Consider the following 25,065-nt stretch of genomic DNA (forward strand, 5'->3'; position numbering starts at 1 on the left):
TGCCACAAAATAAGGGGCAGAATAAGTCTGCAAAAGCTTTCTTAATTTGCTTACAGCTTTCAGAATCTGGCTTTCAGCTCCCCTCTGGTTTCTGAGATTTCACGGAGCATTGCCCAGACACAATCTATCTCCCATTTCAAGAATGCAAGGAACTTGTTTCTTTTTTAATTGAATTGGGTTCTCAGGAAGATGCACTCTGCACTCAATACCACATTCAGGGGATTTTCTGCACTTTTGCAACAGTACACACTGTCCTGACTGCAAGCTATACTACCTGTCGCCTGGCAAGGAAATTCCAAACACAGTGAACAGTTAATACTCCCATATCAGCTTTCAGACAAACAAGCATCAGAAACAGCATTTCTTGTTCATGTGTCAGCCATGCTGCCAGTGCCTTTGGACTGCCTCAGGATCCAGAGCAAGGCGGCAGGATGTGTGGCCAGGTTGCCCACCCTTGCTCTAATTGTACTTAGAACATTTACAGCAAGGTCAATTTAGCTCTAGACAGTGTCAAGCCCTCCAGTGTGCAAAGCTTGGCTGCTGGGTTAAGCCATGACCACGCGCGCTCTCTCGCTCTCCCTCACACACACACGTGCACACGCGTGCACATGCACACACACGCGTGCACGCGCGTGCACGCGCACAGCCCACAGAAAGGCTAATGTTACAATGAAAAAAAACCTCACAAAGTTTATTGATGCAAAACAGTGGCTGGGACAAGACGATATCCAAGATCCCTGTTCAGCCCAAATTAGGAGTTCAGGCTCTGCTCAGTTGACTGTGCTAAAGAAATCCAGAACACTGACGTGGAGCAACCTCACAGACAATGGTGGGAATGGCCCTGATAGGGACCTAGAAAGCACCCATCATGTGAAAGGCGTGAACAAAAAACCCTGATGAGGGTGCCTCTCCCAACATAAGTTCAGAATCATTTCTGATCACACTGCTTTCCCAGTTCCATAATGAACTCTGGCAACAAACGAGTAGTCCTTGGATAATTTGTTATGCAGAAGTGCCTAGGCAAAAGCACCACATAGAACAAAAACTGGGACCACCTTAACCCTGGGGAACAGGAGGAGAAAACTGGTCCATTAATCCAGGAGTCAAAAGCTCCCTCGCTGGTGAGAAGAAGCATTCAGACAAGTGAGCCCAGTACAGAAGAGGAGCCAATATATATCACCAACCTATAGAGGAAAGATTCTGTCCCCCATCAAACTAGGGAATTAAAACCTCAATTAGTAGTTTCATGTCCCAAGTCTGAATAGAGGAAGTAGTAGGTTGGAAGACTGCAGCCTTGTTTTTCTCCAAGGTTTACTTTATTACTCAGCAAGACAGATGACTGCAGGGCTTATAAAAAGACATGCTTCCAAGTCACTTTCCACAGTATCTAGAATAATATACTGTGGCCAGAGTAAGCAAGGGGTTAAGGAAGACCCTGTCTTAGAAGGGACAGATATAACAAAAAAGCAGGAAAGCCCTTGGGTGGAAAGGAAGAGATGTTGTCTAGGTAGAAATGCACTATGATTTTGAGAAAGGGGGGGGGGGTCACAGGAAGAGCACAGGGAACTTTGGGCCCACTGCTTGGGGGAGGGGAGAGTGCACTGAGGGCATATCCAGATCCAAGGTCCTCAGGCTGCAGCTTTGACACGTGTGGTGTGACACTTCCTACACAGCACGTGGCCATCCAGGGGGAAACAACCATTGTCATCTGCTTCGATGGAGAGGGGCTTCCCACAATCCTAAAGACAAGAGAAGAGAGAAAGAGGAAGTTGACAATACGGAGAAGGCGGCAACACCAATGAGAGCTGGAGGGCGAGAAGAGCCGGGAATTTCCTCACCTCACACTTGTAGCATTTCATGTGGAAGTTTTTCTCCAGGGCCACCACACGGACCGTCTCATCCTTCCCAGGCTCCGGCATGATGGGCTCCGCACATACTGAACAGCGTGGGGCATATTTTCTGCAAGCACACAAGAGGAGGTATGGAGGACTCAAACCCTCAGTTTCAGCATTTCAGCCAGACCCGAGCTTGAGGAAACAGAGGGCTGCCTTGGTCAGTCTGGGAGGTCGCAAGTACAGCTGGAGCAGGGGGTGAGATGAGGAGCAGGAGGTGAATGAGGAGCGGCGTACCTGTGATAGTCATCCACACAATGTGGCTGGTTGCCCTTGTCCACAATGAAGGAGGCTCCCTCAAGGGGTTTGTGGCACACCACGCAGGTGAAACACTGAGGGTGGTAGGAATTGCCTGTAGCCCGCAACATCCTGTCTGTGATGGTTTGCTTGCACACACAGCACTTCTCTAGGGTGCCCTGGAAGACAAAAAGAGGGCCAGAGGGGAAGAAGATGAGCCCTCCAAAATGGAACAACTGTCGGAGAAAGAGCCTACAGATTGGCCTACTCACTACCTGAACTGTGTGGCAGCTATTCCCCTCTGGCCATTTCCCACGGCCGTGCTTTAACACGCAGCACTGCTTTTCATGTGGGAACTGGCTAGCACACGGGTCAAGTAATGCGTAGATCAGTCCTGCATATATGTGCTGGTAGGCATGCACTTAGAGAAACAAGGGGTTCAGGGAAGACAGTCAGCTTAAAGCAATTCTCTTCCAACCTCTAACACAATACAGAGGACAATTCCTTCTAAGGACCACATATTCAACCTCTCTTTAGTGTACAATAATCATCACTTCTTAACATCATTTCGCCAACTAAGTTAGAGCAGCTTAGTAGTCAAGAGTGAAAGCTGTAAGCCAGACAACCCCCGATTCAAATCCCACCCAAACTCAGTGACCTTAGTAGCTGTAATCTGCCACGTATAGGAATAGTATTGGCCTACCTTACACAACTGATTTAAGGACTAAAGAAATAATGTGAAGCACTTTTTAATCCCTGAATGTACCAAGTTTTTGTTTTATCCCCCTCCTATCAGGGGAATGCTTCCTTAACCGAGAGTGAATTGTTAATCAGGTTTAGCAGAGAGTAGAGAGAACTTCATTGTATATGTTTGTGACACCACTGGAAAGAGGCTACTCAGATTCACAGAAGCCACATGTACGGCCCAGCTCCACACATGATTGATCCAGTAACATCTGAACACAACCAAATGGGACAGAAGTGAAGCAGATGTGGCTACTTCTCATAGTTAGCACCTCCGTGCTCAAAAATTCAGGCATCTTGAGTTGAATACCCCCACCAAGGGAACCTTCCCATACATACTCAGTAAGTGGACAAGCATCTAAGTGTCTGTGAACTCATGAGGAATGCCTTCCCTTTGCTCTTTTTTTAATGAAAAGCTGCTTCCTGACAATTAACAGAGCATGTCTGAATGGTCTCTCTTTAAAAAGGTTGCTAGAGGGAAGTAGGTGTGCTAATAATGAACACCCAACCTTTTTGTGCAGGCCACTGGCCAAGAGAATGAAGCTCTGGCTAGACCAATAAAAACTCAAGCTGGTTGGCAAACTAATATGGGAAGTAGCCACATAATTACAACTCTCTCAGGTGGCTATCATTTTCAGACATCACACAGCAGTTCAGAAAATGAACCACACAGAACAGGCCCGGTGTTGCCATGGTAACATCTGAGCCAGACCTCAGGACACAACAGGGCTCCTCCAATACCCCCAAATCACCTTGATTGGCTGCCCTGCCCCACCGGAGTTGCACTCACCGCATAGCATTCCTCACAGAAGGGCTTTTCATCCACATTATAGAACTGCTGCCCCTGCAGCTGCCTCTCGCACTTGAAACAGGTGAAACACTCAACATGGAAAAGCTTGTCCAAAGCCCGGACAGCTGGCTGTGTCCGCGACAGGGCCTTATTGCACAGGCCACACAGCTCTTCAATGGCAGGATGAAGGAAGAAAAAAAAGTCGAAGCCATTAGACTGCTGGCAGGTATCTCCCATGCAATACAACTCAGCACCTCTAGGTGGAAACAGGGTTGCTACCACCTTTCTCCCTGCTCCTGAACCTGTAGCAGGTGAAGATCTCCTTCGCAGTTGAAAAAAATGAAAGCGGAAACTTGAGACTGAAATCCCATTCCCCCACCACCACCACCACACACGTTCACAAATATGTGTGCACACACACCAGAAGTGGAGGCTTCTGTATGGGGTGGGTGGTCCATGTCTTTCATGAGCTTCTGGGTTAGCATCTCCAGCTCCTCTACTTCCTTCATGGTCAAAGCAGAGCTGCCCCTGGGAGGATCTGATCTGGTGTTTGCAAGGGACACAGGGTTGCGCTGGAGAAACAGATAAGAGCCACTGATACAAATACAGTCCTTCTCCTGCCTCCCAAGCACCACATATTCCAGGGCATACATGCAAGGTCATTTAACGTGGACTAGCCTCCCTTTAACAGTGTTGAAGGGTGGTAAAATCCACCCACCCACCCACCTCCCACACAGTTATCCCTGCTGCACCCTCTTTTCTGGAACCTTGTCCTACAGCTAGGGCAATTAGATGCCTTCTAAAAGGCTCCTTTTACCTCAACAGCTGTACTGAAGAGGACACTTTATTTTTAAGGATTTGGTTTCTGCCTTTTGCCTTGCAGATAGTTGTGTTGAAGAGGATGTACCAACATGCAGAGTTTTATCTCTGGGTTAAAATAAAGTTTTCTATAGCACTAGCAAAAAGTTACGGGAACCCTGTCCTCTTGTGAAACTGTCACTTTCTCCTCAGCATGGGCTTAGTTATGTAGGATAACCAATTTAAAACAAACAAACCAAATCCCCAAAACCCAAGGCCGTCTTCACTGCTTTAGAATGGCTGCCAGAAATTATAGCAGAATAGCTATGGTGCCCTGCCAAGCCTGATTTCATTGAGATCATTACAGACAGACATTGCTGAACTCCCTCATTCCTCAGCCAGTGCTTCGATGCACCCCTCACCACGTCTCGTGGGGCAGGCAGCTGTCCAGCAGGATGCAGCTTCTCCTGAACTTGGGGCTTCTCCCGATGCTGTGCGTGGGTGAAGTTGGGAGGCTGCGGCTTCGGGGCTGGGCCTGTGCCAGAAGGGGCTGGGAAGCGAGACTGTGCAGGGGACGAGGCAGCCTGTCTTGGGAAGCTTGAAGGAGCCCCACCAGCTGGCTTTGGTCCAAACTTGGGGCCAGCAGCCATGGGAGGCGGAGCGCACTTAGGGGCTGACGTTGCCAGAGGAGCAGGAGGCGGCGCTGGAAGCTGCGTTGATGGCAGATCTCTACGCTGCTTCAAGGCTACCCATGGTGGAGGAACCGGAGTGGTTTCTCCCAGTGGCTTGGGCACGTGGCTTCCACTGGGATTGGAGACAGCATTGGAGGGAAAAGAAATTGGAGTTGGAACATCTTTAGGTGGAGCCATGGTTTCTGGGGAACCTTTAGAGCCAGAAACGACACCTACAGGAGCCATGGATCCTGGAGACACCTGCAAGAGTAAAGAAGGCAATCAGCGACGAGAAGAGGCTAATGTGACAGCAGCTGCTGCCATCCAGTTCAGACTACACTGGTCCAACCTTCCCTCCATGTGGAGAATAAGAGTGAATAGAAGACCTGAGGGAGGTGGTTACAGCCATCCATTTGTCCATGCATCTGCACCAAATGTGTCGTAAAATCCTCCTTACCACTTGGCAAGCAGAGAGCGAGGTCTGGCTACTCTGGGGTGAGGGAGCCCACCGCAAAGATTAATTTGGCCATCTGGCCTTCACAAAATCTGAATTTGGATCACAAACTCAAGTATAGCAAGCCCGATCCAATCCTCTTTCCTCAAAACCCCAGAACTTGGACCCAATTCTCATTGAGGTGGTCAACGTATCTCGGGGCTATACCATTTCTGGCTGCAGGGGAGGCTCACATGATTGAAGGCTCCACCATGGAAAAAATACCCTTCACATGGAAAGTTAGCATGTCAGGGGGAAGGGGCCTAGGCTAGCCCAGATTAGACACAGGTCAACCACCTCAGTGAGGACTAGGCTTCGCAAAGGCCATCCTGTATTGCAGCTCACCCGGGATTTGAAGGGATCATTCTTCTCCATGTCATCCAGCATTGAGGACAAAGAATCAATCTCCAAATCAATGCTGCTCATCTTTCCACGGGCCTGCCCCTTCCACCAGGGAGGAGAAAGGAAGTCACATGTTAGAGAGGTTCCTAAGCCTGCCTTAAGGCTACAAGCCACTATGTCAACCAACACTAGTCTTGCACATCAAATGAAGTGGCTACTACGCTTAGCAAGGGAGCGCACGGAAAAGACTGCAGAAGGGCACTATGAGCAGGAAGGGACTCGCTGTTACTAGGGAGAGTCTCAGCTTCCTTTATATAGGAAAAAAAGAGCTGCTAGTCCCCAGGGTTGTCAAAATGTGCTTGAAGTGTGTGGGCAATTCCTGGTGAAATCTGAAGAGAGGTGACAGAGCATGACGACTGTAACTACACAAACAACAGTATCAGCACACTTCCTCCCCAGAAATCACTCTGGGGAGGAAGCAGAAAGACGCAACACAATAAAAACAGATCCAATCCATCGCGCAAGTTTTATTTCATTTGCACAACTTACAGATTTCCACATTTCTTGGTGGAGCACTTTAATTAAGTTAAAAATACACAGAACAGAGTCCTGAGGGGGCAGCATGCGTCTCTTTTCCTCACTCACTCAGGCTTGCCTTCTTGCTTCTTGCACAGATGGTGGCCCAAGGCTGGATAATATGGCACACACACAATGCATAAAGGGAACAAGAAGCTGATGGCAATGCAGAGCTATCCCAATAAACCAGGCCTGCAAAGAGAAGACTCACCTGGGGGGCTGACAGCCCACTCAGAGCCATGGGTTCCTCCTCCAGCATGGGAGGAGGAGGAGAAGGGAAGACTTCTTCTGGAGCTGGAGGAAATGGTTCCTCAAATGGAGGAGGTGGGGGAGGGAATGCACTGTTAGAGGAGACAACTATCTCTTCTCCTGGAGGTGGTGGGGGTGGGGGTGGAAGCTCTGCAGAGAACAACAAAACAGGGATGTGGATTATTATGGTATGCTCTTCACATCAGCTTTGATCACTCCCCTCCCTACAAACTATCAAGAGAGCTGCATTTCTCCTATGGCAGTGGCAGCATTTACTAGCCTTTCCCAATCTGGTGCCCTCCAGGTGTGTTGGACTACAACTCCCATCACCTCCAGCCAGTCTAACAACTCCTTCACATGCATTACATAGATCAACAATAGGGTTGCTGCCACTTCCTCCATTGCTTTGCCCATGCAAGAAACATTTCTGGCCATGCTGTAAGAATGGTTCAGCTTTACATAATGAAGAAGCAACCCATATCTGATCGGGTGGAGGTATCGCTTTTAAAAAAAAAAATATTCAAAAGTATTACATAGTTGGAACAAAGGCATATTCTGATACACCTTTAAACAAATAAGTCTCAGTATAGCATGAACAGGGAAAACTGAAGCATCAAAAATCAGTTGTATACATTAGTATCAGCACTATGCTTATGCTTCCAAAATAAATAAAAGCATGCTAACTCTTAGCAAGGTTTGCTGTGCTTTATTTTACTGTCACCTGAACCAACAATTTTGTTCAGTTTAGCCAACTTGTGCTATTTGCCATACCCTGTTAATCCACTCTTTTGCAAGGTTCTTAACAAAAAAAGTAGTTATAGCCATCAATAAATCCACTATTAGAAGCACAAAATCATTCACAAAATGACGAACTAAAATGTTGGGAGTTACTGGCACACTCTAATTGGTCCTGCCATTAGTGTTTTCCACACTTTTGGTCTAAAACAGTTAGTGAGACATGACCACTCCATATGTAGAAAGATTAGCAGAGGGAAAGTTCTCTCTCTAAGAATAAGTTAGCAATCTTATTAAAATCTTATTTGGAAACAGAAATCAGCAATATCTGATCATGCTTATATTTCATATTTTCATAGATGTGGTTATCCCTGTTAAAAAATATTTTATTCCAATCCAAGTATGTAGCATTCTTAAGATGTTCCTGTAGTGACATCAGGTTGGATTCAATGGTGTCATTCTGCTAATGAAACTGCTTCTGTTAGCAGAACTGAAAAGATGTCCATTCCTTCTCCTTCCTGCACCAGCTCAAAATATGCTCCAGAGGGCTGGAAAACCTTCCTGAGCAGATATTTGAGCAGTGTGGAGGGCTGCAGCAGGGAGGAGGAGGAGGAGAAAGCCCTGTTACGCTAGTGGACCTCTGCTAGTGAGAGGATGGATTTAGTTCATGGGAGCAACCATGGTGTGGGGAGGGGGGATGGACAGAATAATGTATGAGAAAATCTTAACAAGTGGTGCCTGGTGCTTTTACAAGATTCTGTGTTTTTCAATGCAAGCATCTGAAAGAGGAATCCCGGGCACACCTGGAAGTTCAAGAAACCAACAGAGCACCCTTAGAACGCATTGTTCTGCTGACAACCCACGATGGAAGCAGCACAGCAGAACAAGACCTGCTACATTCCTTTATCATCCTGGGAGATAGAGCGGCCTTGCCCTTTGGGGACAAATACTGACTATGCCTATTCTCAAGGGATTAAACTAGATCACAGCCACAGCGGCCAGAAGGGAGAGATGAAGGGGCAGCTGAACTAGGCACCATACTCTTGCAAGAATCTGGGCAGCGGCAGCAGCACTCCTATCCTGCAACTACTACACATGCGGGCAGCACCAGTTCCCAACAGTCACACTTTAGTGTGACCAAGAAACCAAAACTGGAGCAGTGCTCTGCATATTGTAGGAGGCTTCACTCTCAAAGTCTGGGGGTCAGCAGGGGCAGCACAGAGGTTTAGCCCCATTGGAATTCTCAACTGCAGCTCTTTTCCTCCTCCCACAGAAGTGAATGGTTACCATTCGCAGTTGGTAACGAAAATGGAGAGATAAAGTGTGGGGGAAACAAAGGGCAGCACTTAGGGGACAGGGTTGCACTGGACATTGCTTCTTTCCACACACTGACCCCAAAATCAGCTTTTGGGTTGAGAGAAAAGGAAACATATCCTACCTCCTCAGAGCCTAGAGGCAGTTTGGGGGAAGGCCAAGATTTGGAAAGAGAGGCCTAACTCTGTCCAAGGCGAGGACCTCAGTGATTAATGGGAGGGCGGAGGGAAAAGGACAGATGCCCTCCCTCTATCCCTCTCCCTACCTTGCTCATCAGACTTCACAGACATTTAGCTAGTCTAGTGCCACTTTCTCCAAACCACCCTCCCTCCCCCTTCCTCTGGCCAGCTCCCCAAAAATCTTCTCTTTCATATCCAGTGTCTCTGAACATGTTTGTAACCAGAAGCAAGAAATAAAAGGGTTGGGAAACAGAAACCTAGTTAGAGATTCCAAGTACATTCTTTAACTGTTGTTTTGCTTTCTCTGTAGCCACGTGGTTTTGAACATTTGCTTCCGTAGCTCAGGTTCTATCAGCCAGGGTGGCATCATCACTACCGATTGTCGCACTCTGTGTTTTGGACTAGTTGATTCTGTCTTATGGAGGAATCTCTAGAAGTTACATGAAACGAAGCAGAGGGAAATCTCCACCACTGTTTAAAATTCCAAAGTACAGATGACCCATTTCTGATCACAGGCAATCTCTAGATTTCCTGCTTGTCCAAAAATTTAGGAAATCCCCCCTCCATTCACTATGCTATAGTTGGTTCAAAAGTGCCATGCTCCTACCCACACAGCCAGAGGGGAGTCATCTCCACCACACCTCTCTCATATCTAAGTAAATAAGACAGCAGAAAGGAATGGACAGACAGACAAGATTTCCATCCACCCACTAGCCACTCTTCATTAGGGGAGGGGGAGTAGACAGGGATCTGATACCATCTGCTTCTCTCTCCCTCTTCCTGCACTCTTATCTGATCTCTCCTGCATGAAGGCCCTGGCTGGCAACTAGATTTTTGGTGGTTTTCTAAATAATTACAAACAGAGAAACCACATTTTGATTTGAACAGGGGCCAGAAACCCTGTTGAACATCGACTCCATCCATTCACACCCACTCTTGCAAGCAGAGATGCATGCAAAGGGCTCTACCCCACCCCCACCTCCAGCAAGTACCAATGAAGATTTTGGTAGAGCCCTCCCACATACTATGTAACATGGCCATTACCTGTGTGAACCAAAGCATAAGCGAAAAAGAGTAAGTAAAAGGTGTCTTTGACTGTGCATCAGCTCTCATGGGAAAAAGCAACTGAGACAATCCATAAGGGGAGGGAGAGGAGTTCTTGGTATTGGAAGCTATGTTGGGCCCAGATGGAAAGAGCCCAAAGGCCTGGACTGAGCCCCCAGTCTGCCTGTTACCTATCACTCCGTTGGGGGATTGCAGAAGTCAGCGGGCAGAATGGCTGCTATGCCAAAATGACTACTATCTTCGTCCTCTTTCGGAAGGGATCAAGGCAATGCTTCTTGATTTTTCAGGCATATTAAACTCTTGCTCACATATGAAGCTTAAAACTGTTCACATATCAAGACAGTTTTGTTTGATCTAGTTGAGATGGCGAAATGTTTGCCCTCAAGTGTTGCATGCTGGTTGCATCTTTTATCACCCCACCGCCTGACAAGCTACTTAAGATCAAAGGACACAGGACTGACTGCCCTGTCCTTGACAAGTGGCCAGCTCTTTCAGAGAGAAAGAAACAAACAGGAATCTTCAAGTTCCGCTTTCCAAAGAGTCCACTGCTTTTCTGTAAAATGAGTCTTAAGGTTCCCCTGTTTTATTGCAATTTTATCAGTTTTGCTTTGCTTGGAATTGTTGTATTTTATCGTTGTTGTGATAGTATTGTAAATCAGCTTTTCTCTTTGTACTCGGCCTAAACCCATGATGGATCAGAACTGGCATCCAAAGCAGCCTTATCCAGTCCTACCAAGTTTTAAATTGAGATGCAGTCAAGAATAGTTTGATCTCACAATAAAATTACTGTTGCCCTCTCATAAAGATTCTGGGAAAATGAACAACCTGGCAATGGGCTAAGCCACCATCATAAGTGAGACAAGTAGCAACCAGGAATGGGGCCTTTTCTGTGGTGGCACCCAGGCTCACATTCCCTCCCTAGAAGTGTTCAGTTGGCTCCCTCTCTTTCTAGTAGCAGAGAATTCTATTTGGTTGGGATACTGGATTGGGAAGAAGTGAAAAGTCTCTTGCTACTCTTATCCGATGTTACCCAATATTTTTATTATTTTATTTTGTAGGACGCCTTGAATATGTTTGGTAGGAACAACATCAGTAGTCACATAGAAAACTGAGCTACAAATCCCAGATATCTAGTTGTCTATGTGGAGGGAATTTATATTGGGGGGTGGGGTGGGAATTCAGTCATGCAAGCTCCCACTTGCAGTCGAATATGGTGCAGCCCAGACACAAAGATATCATTGGAGGGGTGAAATGGTGCAGTTGCTCAAGCAGCAAACACAAGTGTCTTGGCCACCTCTGCCCATACTCTGATCATAAGGCCTGCATAATACCATTCCCTTTAATCGCAAACTTGGGTGGCCCCATACCCATTACTTCGGAAGCATGACAAGGCCACTGAGAAACAAGAGGGATATGTCTACGTGGCCAGGGGAAACGTGAGGTATGCAAAAGTAGGCAATTCCTAAAAATAAAGTTATCCCACCTACAAAAAAAACCCCAACAGTTAAGTGAGGACTATATGTGCATGAGCACACATAGGGAATGGGTGGGGAAGTCCAGGGAGTTACACACATGGAGTGGGGATGTGGATTGGAGAGCTTCACCAGAGAATCCACTGCAACATTTTATTGCAGGTCCCACTCGTAGAACTAAGAGTGAATCAAGAGTTCAGCTAGGCTTCCCATTGACTGTCTAGTAGTTCCCAGACAATCTTATAAATTCTCAAAGACCAAGATGCTGGGAATACTGTTCTCTTGAGAACCACAATGCCATTGTCCAAACGAAAAGACACACAGGAAGAAAGTTGCATTCTGTGCTCTAGTAAGCCCTTGAAGGTACAAACAGTGTGCACGGATCGAGGAAGCAGTAAAGCTGCTGGGTGCATGTTGCTGAATTAGCTGAATTTTATACCACTGTTGTTCCCGTGGGGATGAGAAGGGGCAGGGGACAGAAGAACAAAAGAAACATGAACAGCTAATTTGCTTTTCGTGGATGCCAAGTGACGTAGGAACAACGCCGCTTGAAGCAGACATTCCACACATTACAACACCAAAAGTTAATGTCCATTAGAAGAAAGTTTCAATACAATGCAGCCAGTACTGCAGGAAAAATATTTCATGTGGCCTGATTTTTTGCAGCATGACCAGAACTAAGGAACCAAGTCTCAAGGAGTTCAATAGGAATTTCTTGGGACTGAGTGAATGAGTTTAAGATTACGGCCTTAATCTGGGGACAAAGCAAGTTATGTGCATTGTCATTTTCCTCATAGATGAGAGAAGACAGACACTACCCTCTGATCTCCCATTCAGTGAAAACAGGACGGGTCTACACAAACAAGAGTTCACATGGCAAAACTGTTCTTGGACTGTGCCATTTGGGAATGGGGAGGAGTCAGACGTTTGAGTGGTTCCCACCCCTTCGATAAAGATCTTTGCTCTTAAAACAAAAAAACCTTACACGTCAAGGAGAAAGCTAGAACCAAGCCTTTTCTTGTCATGGTAGTAATGTAAATGTGAGGGACATTCAGCAATGAAGTCCCCATGTGCAGTCTGCAGTGGTGCAGTCCAGGAACAGTTTCACCACATGATCTGTGGTTTGACCAGACCAGGTCGTCATCACTAATTCATAGTGCATTCACAGAACTATGCTACTATTTCATCATCATCATCTTGTTCATCGTGCTTAAACAAATAATTTCATGACTTTGTTTCTGAACTACCAAAGTTTCAGACCATTTCAATGAATAGGAAAGAATGCTGCTGGCATGAAAACTTTAGTTATGAAGCATTTCTAGATTTATAAGGAGAACATTTATTAGGCAAACTTCCTACTAACTCCCCCTCCAAATATGAACCAAGAGCCAAGCTACACTTTCAAAAATACCATGTGGTACAGACTTCCTGAGGCTGTCTGTACCAGTTAATGCAAGTGGACAAAATCATGTTTGAATGTTTACACACACACACACACACACACACCACTAATAATAAAATCTGCCTACACACTGAAAATTAGTATATCAAAGTGAAAGGGTTCTAGTATGCTTTGGCATGGCTTTTTTTTTTTTTTTTACCAGTTGAGTTATTTTAAGCAAACAGGCATTCAGTCATCTAGTCCCCACCTGCATTCTGATATGGTACAGTCCCATTAGGACTGAAACATGTGATTTCCAAGCATATCGTTCAGCTTACACTTCTCAGAGCTATTTATAGTATTTTTTTTATGCCACGTGTTTGAAGAGTTTGAATCATGTGGCTTCCCTTTACTGTTGTCCATATTGCATACGTGAATGTGGCATCCATCAAGAAAAGACCCACAACACTCTTCGCCCTACCATATTTGCTGACTAGCACCATGCTGGCAAAGTGGAACACTGACCACACAAGGAAAGCCCCCTCTGCAGCAGAGGGGATTTGGAACTATTGACCAAGATCAGAGGGTCCTCCTTACAGACAAGACAGACCAGATAAGTCAGACTTACCCAACCTGGTGCACTCCAGTTGTTTTGGACTACAACTCCCAGAATTGCTGAGCATCGGCTATGATGGCTTGGGCTGAGGGGGTTGAAGTCCAAAACATCTGGAGGGCACCATGTTGGCGAAGGCTGAGATAAGCCTTTGCTACCCATTTAAGACAACTCTTCTACTTATAGCCTGTCCTGCACTGAGGCCTGGGAAGAGCCTAGTTAGAGCGTCGGGGAGGGAGGCATGCCAAGGCCAGCTATACATTGCAGAGAACCAACTAGACAAGTAACAGCCCTTCCCTTGTGTCACTCCCTCTTGCTCCCATGGCTTCCATTTCTGATATCCTTTGCCTCTCTAGGCCTCCTAGAGGCCTTGTATGGTCCCAGCTGCCACATGCCCCACAAAGCATGGCTGTTCTTGCCTCCAACCTGTCAGTGTATCTGTCTGCCCTTTCTGGAGGGGACATAGTGCCTGTCCATCACAAGAGAAAACACTGTAAGAACTGGGAGCGACCACTGAGCCCTGCATTTCAACTTCATGCCAGTCCACCTCACCCAAAGTTGCCAGCCCCATCATGGAATATTTCATAGGCCACAGTTTGTTGAAGGGGCACCAATGCCAGTTTTTTTTCTACACTCAGCCTGAACCAATTAGGTTGATAACCAAATCATCAGATACAAATAGGGTCTTTTAGTCCTGCTGACACTTTCACCAAGATTGCCCCAGTCCCCGAATCTCTCTCTCTCTCTCTCTCTCTCACACACACACACACACACACACACACGCCCGCGCGCGAGTGCTTTATAGTTAAAATAACACGGGCTTCCAGGAAGGTGCCATTAATAGTGGTATAGTTGAACCAAGCCTCACAGGGACTCAGTGCCAGCACTTTTTTATTAGGGACACTGACATCGTCTGCCACCCCTCAGACTTCCCTGTTTCCTCTGAGCTTAGCTGCAATCCTCACAGTAGCTGGGGGAAGAGGGATGAATTTTCCCAGCAACAATATATTGTTCCCTGTTGCGATGCAACCTATTTTGGGGTGACCTGGTCTTGAATGGGCAATTAAGACCCATTTGCTTTATAGAAGACCTGCTCTTGGTGGAGATGAAAACTACTAGAACTGGTTTGTTGATATGGATCAACACAGCAGCTTGAATTTTTGGACTCTCCTTTGGGGAGTGCCGATGAGGGCTGTCATGATGGCCGCCTGCACTTCAGAACTTACTACTTACACCACTGGCCATCGACAATGCTACATCACAACCCTGTGGAAGTACTCATAACACATGACTCATAAACCTTATTAGGCTTGAAGAGGAAGCAGAAGTTACATAGTACCTATATTTGGGACAAAAACAAAACAGAAGGGGTAGCTGTATTAGCTGCTTGTAACAAAATCAAAGATCAGTCGCACCAAGGTTTTTTGCAGAAGAGCCCATCGAGGGGTAGAACCCCTTGGGATGCCAAGTGGACAGTGTGTAGACAGAGGAAAGACGGAGTTTATACACAGTAGAGTCAAGGGGCCATAAAATGCAAGGGGTAAAAGCAAGTGCATCACATTTCTATGTAGAGCAAGGCTGGGCAACCTCTGGGAGCCACAGGCCTCCCCCGAACTCCATGAGGGCCACAGCCCTGCCCCTCGTCGCCCAACTGAATTTGCCACTGAGATTCAGCAGCACAGCAACAGCAAAATCACACTTCTGGGGGCACGATTCTGCTTCCAAGCAAGGCACATGCTCCATGTATGCCTTGATTTGAACAGAAAGCTTTTTTTGCTACCACCACCACAGCTAATTCAGCAGTGATGGGGGGCACCAAACAGGCTGGGGGTTGCATACAGCTGGTAGGCAACCTGTTGTCCACCCCGATGTAGAGCCTAAAGAATCAGTAAAACTCATGCCGCCCAAGCCACTGCAGAGTGACCCAGTGGCATAGCACTGTGGTGAGCCCATTCATGCCAAGCCAGGGCCTCATGTGCTGCCCCTACAAGTATCAGGAAGCTTGTTCTCCCGAGAAAAGATGGGGCTAAAAGCAAATGCAGAGACCTGGGAAGAACGAGTGTCTGGAGGCTGGCAAGGGAGGTGCAGAAGGGCAGGGCTTGGGTGACATGGGTCATGCCTGGTAGCATGGCGACAGCCTAGTGAGGGAGGCCTCTGTGGAATCCAATGGGCCATGTTTTACACACACATGCACACACGCACACATGTCTGCACGTGCAGAAGGCAGTCAGTGTTCATGCAAGGGATGATCAAGAGGGACCTACTCTGAACCCACAGCCCTAACTGGTAGGTCAGCATTGCAAGAAAGACAGTACTAGTGACTAGCAGAGGGACATTTACTTTCTGTAATGGAGAAACCAATTCCAAAGCCTGTTAAAATTAATGACTGAACTGGGAAAATTCACCCAAGGCTTTAGGTAAACCTACAGGAAGTGTAAAGCAAGGATGGATCTGGTCTTGCAACTGCCCTCAAGATCCGAAAATGCTTTTTGCATAGTGAGGAAGATGCAGAAATGGGCTTTTACCCAACACACACGTTCTTGGATATACCTCAGACAAGATACAAGTGTATACACACTTCCTCTTTTTATCTTGAGAAAGAGGAACTGTAACATTATGGCTGCCCTGCTATCAACCCAAGGACAAGTCCTTGGGTAGCTGCCAACTGTACCAAGGCAAAAAAATAATAATCAGAGTTTAATTTCTAGGAGGCCTGTGAACTAAGGAATGAAAAAGACTCTCTGGTTAAAAGTAATTTTAAAAAAAGCAAAGACAGATTTGACCACCAAGCACTCTGACAAAAAGAATATCCTTAAAATACAGAGGAAGGAAGAAAAAGGAGAGAGGGGAGTGAGGGAGGCCAAGACAGAGACTGGAGGAGTGGGGCACAAGAAAACAAGAGAAAGAGAGACACAAAAGTGAGCAGTAGTAAGTCAAAACATATTATGCAGGTAATTGGACTTTGAGTCCCTCCAACCCTTTCACCACTTCCATATATAAAATCAATTAAGCAATAATGAGTACTTCTGAGCACACACCGAAAGCTTTTCACCTCACCACTGAGCAACTGCAGTCCTCATATTTAGAAGGCGCAGAACTTCCTTTCAGGGCAGATGGCAGGCCTCCCACGCACAGGCCTTGGCCTGCCAGCACCTCTCCCTTTTAAAAAAGAAATTACGCACTGCACCCACATCTCTTGACAGCATTCTAAAAACCAAGCCCAAAACATTTTTGAAACTTTCAGAGCAACTCCTGTACGACCACTAAGTACGACGTCATTACACCATGCCTGACTGTGGCTGCTCACTTTCACCACTGCAAGCTGGGGGGAAGGTGTGCTCAGGCTAAGACACAGTGGCTTGCCCCAGGCCACCTATTAAACTCCTGGGTAATTCTCTAGTCTTCATCCCCAGCAGGTTAGTTAGTTTGTGTGACCAAACTGCTCCTCTTGCAAACCTAGAGCTGCTCCATTGAGCCCTCTGGCACTCCAGAAGGTTCTGTTGCACAACGGAAAGACAGACCTTAACCCTCCCTTCCCCGAGATTGCTTTCTCTCTCTTCATTTGGCAAAACAATTCGGACAGCCACCCCTAGGTCAGACATCATTCTGTTCCTTTTTAATATGAAGTTTATATTGACTCAGTTCAGAATCCTACATCCTCCTTCCAACTAGCTACACTTCTGATGGGATCATGGGCCAAAACAGACATTACTTTAAATCCATATCTAGCAGCTACATCTTTTCCCCCTATTTTTACTCCAGAGTAGGCACAGGGCCCCCAATCTGGACCCTAGCTACGTGGGGAGAGGATTTTAAGATCGGGCTCCCTGGATCTACGTTAGAATAAAAATGGGGGAAGACATAGCTGCTGCCTGCAGACTTAAAATAATGTCTTTTTTCTCCAAGACATCTCTCTGTTTCCTGTGTAGTTCGTCCGTTGAACACTCCTTGTTTTTCCTAGTGGAATGCAAAGAGCACCAGGGCAGTGACTTACCTTCAGCAAGGGGAAGTACCACACCCGTTGGGATCTCCCCCACCTTTCCAATCTGGGCACAAGCCCCTACATGGGGAAGGAGCGTCTGCTCAGAGGCATTTTCAAGCCTAGTGCCACCAGCAGCCTTGAAGGGGTTCACTTTGGGCTTGGGAGCGACAACAGGTGCAAATTTTTTCTGTGGGCTGTAGAAACTCGGAGTGGAAATGTTGATGCTGACCGTGGAGGTCATGCGGGTCCCTGGGGCACCTGACGACGCCATCTTGCTGTAGGGGGGCTCAGGACCTAAGGGGGGAGAGAGAGAGAGAGAGAGAGAGAGAGAGAGATGTGCCATCAGACAAAGGCAGGCATTTGGGAGAAAGAAACAGTGCAGGATCGTGTCCACAAAGAGGGTACAGGCTACTATAGTGAAGGCACTGAAGTTGACCGGGGCGGGCGGGAGAGGGGGTTGTCAAACTGGAGAATAAAGACAACCAGGATGCAAGGAACAAATGTTAAAAACCTGGATATAAGCAAAAGACAGACTACAACCTCTCTCTAGGGTATGCTACATGAAATAGCAGAGAGGCCTGAACTTCTTCTGTATGTACACTTTGGAATAATCAAAGCTCTACTTTGTGGGAGTAGGGGGAGCGTAAACTGAACAGGCATCACAGGAGAAACCAAGTTCACAGCACTGGATGGGAACAGATTTATCTATATCTATATAAAGAGTGTGTATGCACTACAGGGGAGGGGGCTTTGAGGACTGTCTCCAACTCCAAAGCATTCCTTTCCATTTTAAAGCAATTGGGGAGAGGTCTCTGACAGAGCTTTCAGCATGGCTCTCCTCCTGCCTTCACTCAAACGCTATCACCCCCCCCGCCTCTTAAATATCTCTGCCTGCTGCTACCCTCTGTTTCATGTTACCTCAAGGCCACTGGGGTGGTCAACAGAGAAGCGGCTTAAACAAACTGCAGCAGAAGCAGAACAAAAGGAAACCTGGCAGATCCCATGGTGGAGTCGCCTGCGAGCGAGCTGCTCCTGGCATTCCACCTACACGTTCACACACGCACGCACACCCTCCTCCGGCATAGGCAGCCGCGGTTCTGCCCTGCTAGTCCTTGCTGTCACAGTGGCCAAAGGCAAGTGTCCCTGCACAGCATCGCCGCACTGTCGTGCTGCCGCCCCCCACTCCCCGCCCCCCGGAAGCAAGACCTGGACCAAGCCAGCCTCGCTGACACGTTCCTGGAGTGACACTCCTCCTCTCCCAGCCCAAGCTACAGAGAGACTGCCCTAATGCCCGCCCATCCCACCGCTGGCCTTTTTGCAGGTGAAAGCAAGCAGCGCTGGGTGCATGCACAGCAAACGATTCCAGCTACAATCCTGACAAGGGCATTTTGTTAAAGGAGACACTGCTCTGAGTATGGTCAGCCAACCATTCCCAGATTTGTACAAGCTGTTCAAACTTAGTACAACAAGCACATTTTTAAAAAATATTAGAACACAAAACTGTGGATGTGGCACTTTCCCTTTAAGTTTCAAACAATGCAGGCTTGCACATTAAAAGGCAAATGTTATTTGTCAACAAATAGTAAACATTTATGTTCTACCTTAGGGCTTTACCACTGTCAGCACTGTTCAAAACTCAGACTGTTCAAAACCACACTGCCTTACCCATCAAGGACTGCAGATTCTTCATTCTACTGGTACTTCCAGACCACACCCCACCAGGGTGGCCCCAGGTCCTAGTAGGCCTAACCTGATGCCCTCAGCCCTTGAGCCCTAGCTTAGCAACATCACCAATACAACACCTGAAGCCTCCAGACACTCATGGAGACCGTTTCAAAGCCGAGAGTGGTTTGCAGAATCTATTGATGATTCTACAGCCATCTCCTGTGTTTGGCAGACTGGAACCAGTCTGTTCTGGAGTCTGCCAAATCTTTTCCAAGTAGAACCCAGCAGTTTCTGTCCAAGAAATGCCACAGACAGCATTCAGAAGTCTCTCACTTTATTCTGTCGCATGCAAGAGTAAGACCAGGGAATCTCAACCCCAAGTATTTTTTTCCTGAGCTGCTTTAAAGACAATGTTTTGGTTATATTGGATTTTCAGCTTACACTTGGTACATTATCCAAGAGATGGCAGAATTGGACTAGATAAAAATGGAAGAGCACAATATGGATGGAAAGGCCAGGGAGTCTGCTGCGCCATAAAGGCACTTGCACAGCATGAACAGCTGTGCCCATCTCCTCAGCCCCAGGACAGCCCCCTTTCCCACATGCTCTCTGCAGTGTCCGACTTGCAGCTGCCCTGCCCATCTTATCCCACTTCTCCCTTCCCAGTGACCTCACACCTCCAAGAGAAGTCAACACTATGCCTTGCAACCATTCTTTTAAGTGACACTTGAAATAAAGTGTCAGCTGATTCTTAAACTAATAGGGTTTAAGAATCCAGACTTAGTACCTGTCAAGAAACACTTGAACACGACACAAAGATGTGCATGATGTATCAGAAACGAAAGAGAACTAAGAACTAACACAGAGCCAAGCTCAGATGTTCACAATGCGCATGTAACAGGCGAGAGTGCATCACCAACTGGGCAGGCCCCAACGAGTTATCAAGTGTGCCCCAGGGAGGGAGACGTTCCCTGTATACTGTTGCAAAATGCAGACGACTCCAGGCCAGCTCTGACACTACCTCACCTTGCAACTATTTGGCAGGGCAGCCACAGTCTTGTCAATGAACACCAAAATGCCTTTCAGTAAGCCAGGGAAGAGGTTACGATTCCAGTTCACATGAAAAGCTGGGGGCAGGTGGACATGTAGGCTTTAGGGGTGGCCATTGCCTTGAGAAATAATGCGAACTGCAAATCCTCCTCTAGAGCAGGGGTGGATGGAAAGTAGATATCCAGATGTGTTGGACATCAACTCCCAACAAGTCTGTCCATTGGCCATGCTGACAGAGGCTTCTGGGAGCTGAAGTCTAAAACATCTGGAGATCCAGCTTCTGCTCACCCATGTTCTAAGGAATAAGCTGATTTTTAAGTGTCTCAGGATTTCTCAGAAAAACCTGTCAGGACCCTATCTCTCCCCACCCCCACCCCCTTCAATGTGCTGAGAGCAAGTGAAGCCCTCCAGATTACTGCCATCAGAGGCAGATGACAGCCACAAGGAGCAGGAATTTCTTTGTAATGGTCCCTTACTTGTGGAATTCACTCCCAAGGAAACTACCCCAGGCCCTTTTTATTGGAATGTTTAGGAAATTGGTGGAAATCTTCCTCCAGGAGTGCCAGGCTGATATAAAGGCGATACCCTTTTGCAGATGTTGTATGTAATTTTTATTGACCTTTCCTGCAAGTGCATATTTTTTTTATATAGTTCTAAATGTGAGAGCCTCTTTGAGGTCAGATATTATATAATTACATTAAGGGTGCAATCCTATGCATGTTTAGACAGAAAAAAGTCCTACACCTCCCAGCATCCCCCAGCCATGCTGAAAAAAAGTCCTACACCTCCCAGCATCCCCCAGCCATGCTGGCTAGGGAATGCTGGGAGTTGTAGGACTTTTTTCTGTCTAAACATGCATAGGATTGTGCCCTTAATTGCTTGTTGACCACCTTGAACTGCTGGAAAAGTTGGATAAACGTATTTTAAACTAGGTCCTCACACGATATGCTTGCAATGCCAGTATTTTTGGCTGGGGTGTTGAGAGGAGGGAAGTGTGATAATTACTGTCTACCACAATTTCCACAGATAACTGTAATCACACAATACATCTCTTACCAATTTATGCATGCTATAAAGTCAACTGGCACAGGCACTCAGTGTGCTGTAGTTAAAATAGCAATTGGCAAAACAATTAGGACCTGCAAGGTTTCAGCCATGTAGGGTATGAAATGTTTTAGGTGAGAAGCTGAGGCCGAGAGCAGGGGGTTATCTGCAGTAACTTTTGTGGAATATGCTGTCTGTGACACTGTGGACAAGCCCTGCTAAAAACACATTATGATATAATCTGGCTATTGTAGGCTAATCAATAAAGGGATTAATACGTGAAGTACATGTGGGCTGGTGCAGATTGTATTTTGACAGGGGGGAAGAGTTGACAGGAAGCCAGTTTACACAGTCAGCAGAAACAAATGGTAAAGCTTTGCCTGGGCTGTACCATTTCAGGCAGTGGGTAGCGGAACACGTCTGCATGGTCTCCTATGGTTGCAGGTAAGCACAGAAAAATAACACATCTGGGAGAAGGATGCAGCCTCTCCTTCCCCTTATATGCTAGTTTTCATCTCTCAGGATGAAAAATTCAGAAATGCAATCCCGCCTGCATTCTACAGAAGTACAGTCCTGGAGAAAGCATTATCACTTATTTCTGGTGACCATATACAACAGGATCTTCTGACCCCCTGCATCCCCAAGTTGGTTCCTGAAATGCAGAAAAAATTCTTTGAAGCATGGTCACTTCAGAACATAATCCATGAGCTCTGGGCACAACACAGCCCACCAGCCACATGTGGCAGTGTGCTGGAAACTTGACAGACGTCCTGTTTCTGTCGCCTGCCTGGGCCTGCCAGAACAAAAGCCTGTCAAGCATCTATCAAGCCACACCATACAGCCCATGTGCTGTGCTGTGCTGGGGTTGGTGGGTCACAGGTTATGAAGGTCTGCCCTAGAATCAAGCCCTGATCTAGCCTGGACAGGTTTGGGCAACCCCCTAATTCTAAGAGACCAAGAAACTTGGATTGTCCACACTTCCTGGATTTAGTGGGTCAGTTAGCAAGAAAGCCAACATTTTAGCTGTTGAAATAAAAAGGCAACAGATCGGCTACTACCAGTCGGGAAGTGAAACTAATGAGTTAAGCAGTGATGTTCCAGCTTTTAAAAGGAGCCTACAACTTCTCTCCCAACCCTAGACCACACCCCTTTGTGCTGCTATTATTATTAATTACATTTATTAGATACTTTTCTCTAAAAAAAAGACTCAAGGGGTCTTACAGCAGGGATCGAAACATACAATGAGTTAAAACAATTAAAAATGCCAAAACCCAGTAAAACAACTAAATTAAAAGCCCCATCATATGCCATCAATTGCCTGGGAGTACAGGAAAGTCTTAACCTGGCACCAAAAAGGCGACAATGTTGTTGCCTGGCGGATGTCGCTGGGGAGAGCATTTCACAATCGGGGGCCACCACAAGAAGGCCATCCCACTATTGCACACTACTGACTCCCATTCTGAAGAAAAACCAATGCCTATCGTTTCTGTGAAATAAAAAGGATCACACAATCCTTGCAGGCAACAGTCTCCAAATTTTCCACTTCTGTAGATGAGGAATCATAGAATCATAGAATAGTAGGGTTGGAAGGGGCCTATAAGACCATTGAGTCCAACCCCCAGGAATGTGCAATACTCTTGTAAAGTGAACATACTAAAACTCTGAGAAATTCATGCAACAAGTTCTTATCAGAACATAGACATCTGTAGCGATACTACAGTAAATCATTTGTGTGACATTGCAATGATTGCTAAGGCCTTTCACACTATGAGCAAACTCACTGGTTGACCTTCAACCTTTTAAACTTGTAGCAAAGCAGGATGATCTGGCACAATGTTCCCCAACATGGTACCTTCCAGATGTTTTGGACCACAATTCTCATTGTTCCTGATCACTGGCCATGCTGGCTGGGGCTGATGGGAGGTGTAGTCCAAGATATCTAGAAGTCACCACGTTGAGGAAGGCTGGCATGACTGCAACATCAAAAGTCAACGTGCAAAGTATACTGCCTCTGGACAGAGAAGTTCTATTTGGTGTTGTGGCCAACACTTGACAAGCTCACAAATGGGAGAAATAGGCTGCAAGATCCCCTCTGTAACATTCTCTTCCTTCCTCTCTCCATGCAAGTCATCACCGCTTATCTTGCGCCTTTTGCTTTGTCGGCCAAAAAAAGAAAAGGCTCCAGCAAAACTACTTTCCTGTGAATAAGCTGTAGAGGGAGTGGCAGAAGTAACAGCGAGGCCTGGAGTCAGTGGAAGGTTCCACGGCCCCCCGAGCAGCTCGCACCTACAGCTCTTTATCCTTCGCTTTCCGTGGTGAAGAAGGGAAAGCCACGTCAAAAGGAGAAAAAAGACGCCTGCACGAGCGGCGATCCCGAGTCTCCCTGGGAAGGGCACAGCAGTAACGCAACAGTTGCATCCGCGCAAGGACTTGCGGAGGCTTTCCGCTCCCCGAATACATACCTCTGGACAAACGCTCGGCCTGGCGGGTCAGACGCGCGCGCGCGCGCCGCTTTTAGCCCAAAGCAGGCCACGGCTCCCAGCCCCTCTTCGCTTTCGCCAACCGCCAGACCTTCGCAGGAGAAAGGAGGCGGCGGCGGCTGCTTCTGCGGGGGGGGGCATTTCCCCCAGGGAGGTCCCCAGCGGCACGCTCGCCCCGCAGCTTGTCAAGGCTTCCCCGGAGAGGCGCCGCTCGCCGACGCGCGGGGCTTTTCTCTCCCCGCGCCCTTCTAGCCATGCTTCCTCGGGAGTCGGCCCCGCCGAGCCCCGTGGGGCTTTCGAGGAACACGCGCTCGCCGCCTCTGCCTCTCCCGTCTGGGCCACTGCTAGAGACGCAGCCGTCCTACGCACCCTTTGCCGGGGTTGAGTCCCGGCACAAACACGCCCAGCGGCAGGGGAGTTGGCAGACGTGGCCTAGAAGAGAAGCCGGCCAGCCCGGGCGAGCGCCCAGCCACTGTCCCGGCCGGGAGAGGTGGGGGGCCAGCCGGCCCTCTCCGCCCCCCCCCCCAGCATTCCGGAGACCCGAAGACCAGGGTGGGGGAGCCTCGAGCAGGCTGGGGCAAGAGCCAGGCCTCCTCCGAGGGGAAAGGCAGGCTTACCTCGGCGGGGATGGCCCCGGAGGCGAGCAGCGAGGGCTGGTCTCGGGCCCCCCCCGGGCACCTCACTGAGAAAGGTGTGCGGCGGCGGCGGCTCCTCTGCAGGGGCGGTGCGCCTGGTTGGCTCGCGGCTCCCCGCGGCGGCGGCGGCGACTCCTCCTCCGGCTCCCCGCGGCCAGGAGGCTCTGCCTGCCCGCCTGGCCCGCGCGCAACTTTCTGAGCGGGCTGGCTTGCCAAGAGGGGTGTTGAGGAAGCTCGGAGGGGGCGGGGGAAGAGAAGCCGCGGCGCGGAGCCCCAACAACTCGCGCGACGAGCCTCGCCCTGCCCAAGCTGTTTGACCATAAAAGGAGAGAGGCTGCTCTGAGCGAACAGCTGAGCTCACTGCTCGGGGAATGTGGCTGCGAGCGGAGGCCGGCGCGGAGGGGGCGCCCCGAGCGGGCTTCCGCTCTTCCCAAAGTCTGGCTCGCGGTCACCCCGCCCCCCCGGCCGATCCAGGGTAGGGTTACTCGGGAGTCAGTCCCGCCGCGAGTGCTTCCTCGAAGTAAGCGCGTGCAACGCGAGCCTCCTCGGAAGGAGGCTCCGCTGAGTTCAATGGGGCTCCTTCGCAAGGAAATGGGTACGGAACGTCTCCGGTCTGAGCCTCCCGCAGGGAAACGGGCGGGGAAGGGCCCCTGCGAGT

The 25,065-nt window shown here is 48.1% G+C and overlaps 1 protein-coding gene across 6 annotated transcripts; it reads right to left on the reverse strand.

Moving 5' to 3' along the window:
• Positions 1-172: 172 nt before the first annotated feature.
• ZYX (zyxin) lies at positions 173-24,608 on the reverse strand. 6 transcript variants are annotated; one of them, XM_084835111.1, is made up of 10 exons: positions 24,390-24,608; positions 17,546-17,827; positions 6,755-6,942; positions 5,971-6,063; positions 4,884-5,393; positions 4,085-4,235; positions 3,664-3,833; positions 2,130-2,308; positions 1,839-1,959; positions 173-1,739 (listed from the first exon to the last, which is right to left on the reverse strand). In XM_084835111.1, the coding sequence occupies exons 2-10, from the start codon at positions 17,802-17,804 to the stop codon at positions 1,629-1,631; spliced, it is 1,782 nt and encodes a 593-aa protein (XP_084691237.1). In that variant the 5' UTR covers positions 17,805-17,827; positions 24,390-24,608; the 3' UTR covers positions 173-1,628. The 6 variants fall into 6 exon arrangements, with proteins under 6 accessions (XP_084691237.1, XP_084691235.1, XP_084691239.1 ...); XM_084835109.1 differs by having other exon boundaries at positions 5,971-6,069; XM_084835113.1 differs by lacking the exon at positions 24,390-24,608 and adding an exon at positions 23,755-24,107.
• Positions 24,609-25,065: the final 457 nt, after the last annotated feature.

This window comes from Heloderma suspectum, chromosome 2, assembly GCF_057233095.1.
Source record: "Heloderma suspectum isolate Gila_16-S chromosome 2, 16-S_ref, whole genome shotgun sequence".
NCBI classification, from domain to species: domain Eukaryota; kingdom Metazoa; phylum Chordata; class Lepidosauria; order Squamata; family Helodermatidae; genus Heloderma; species Heloderma suspectum.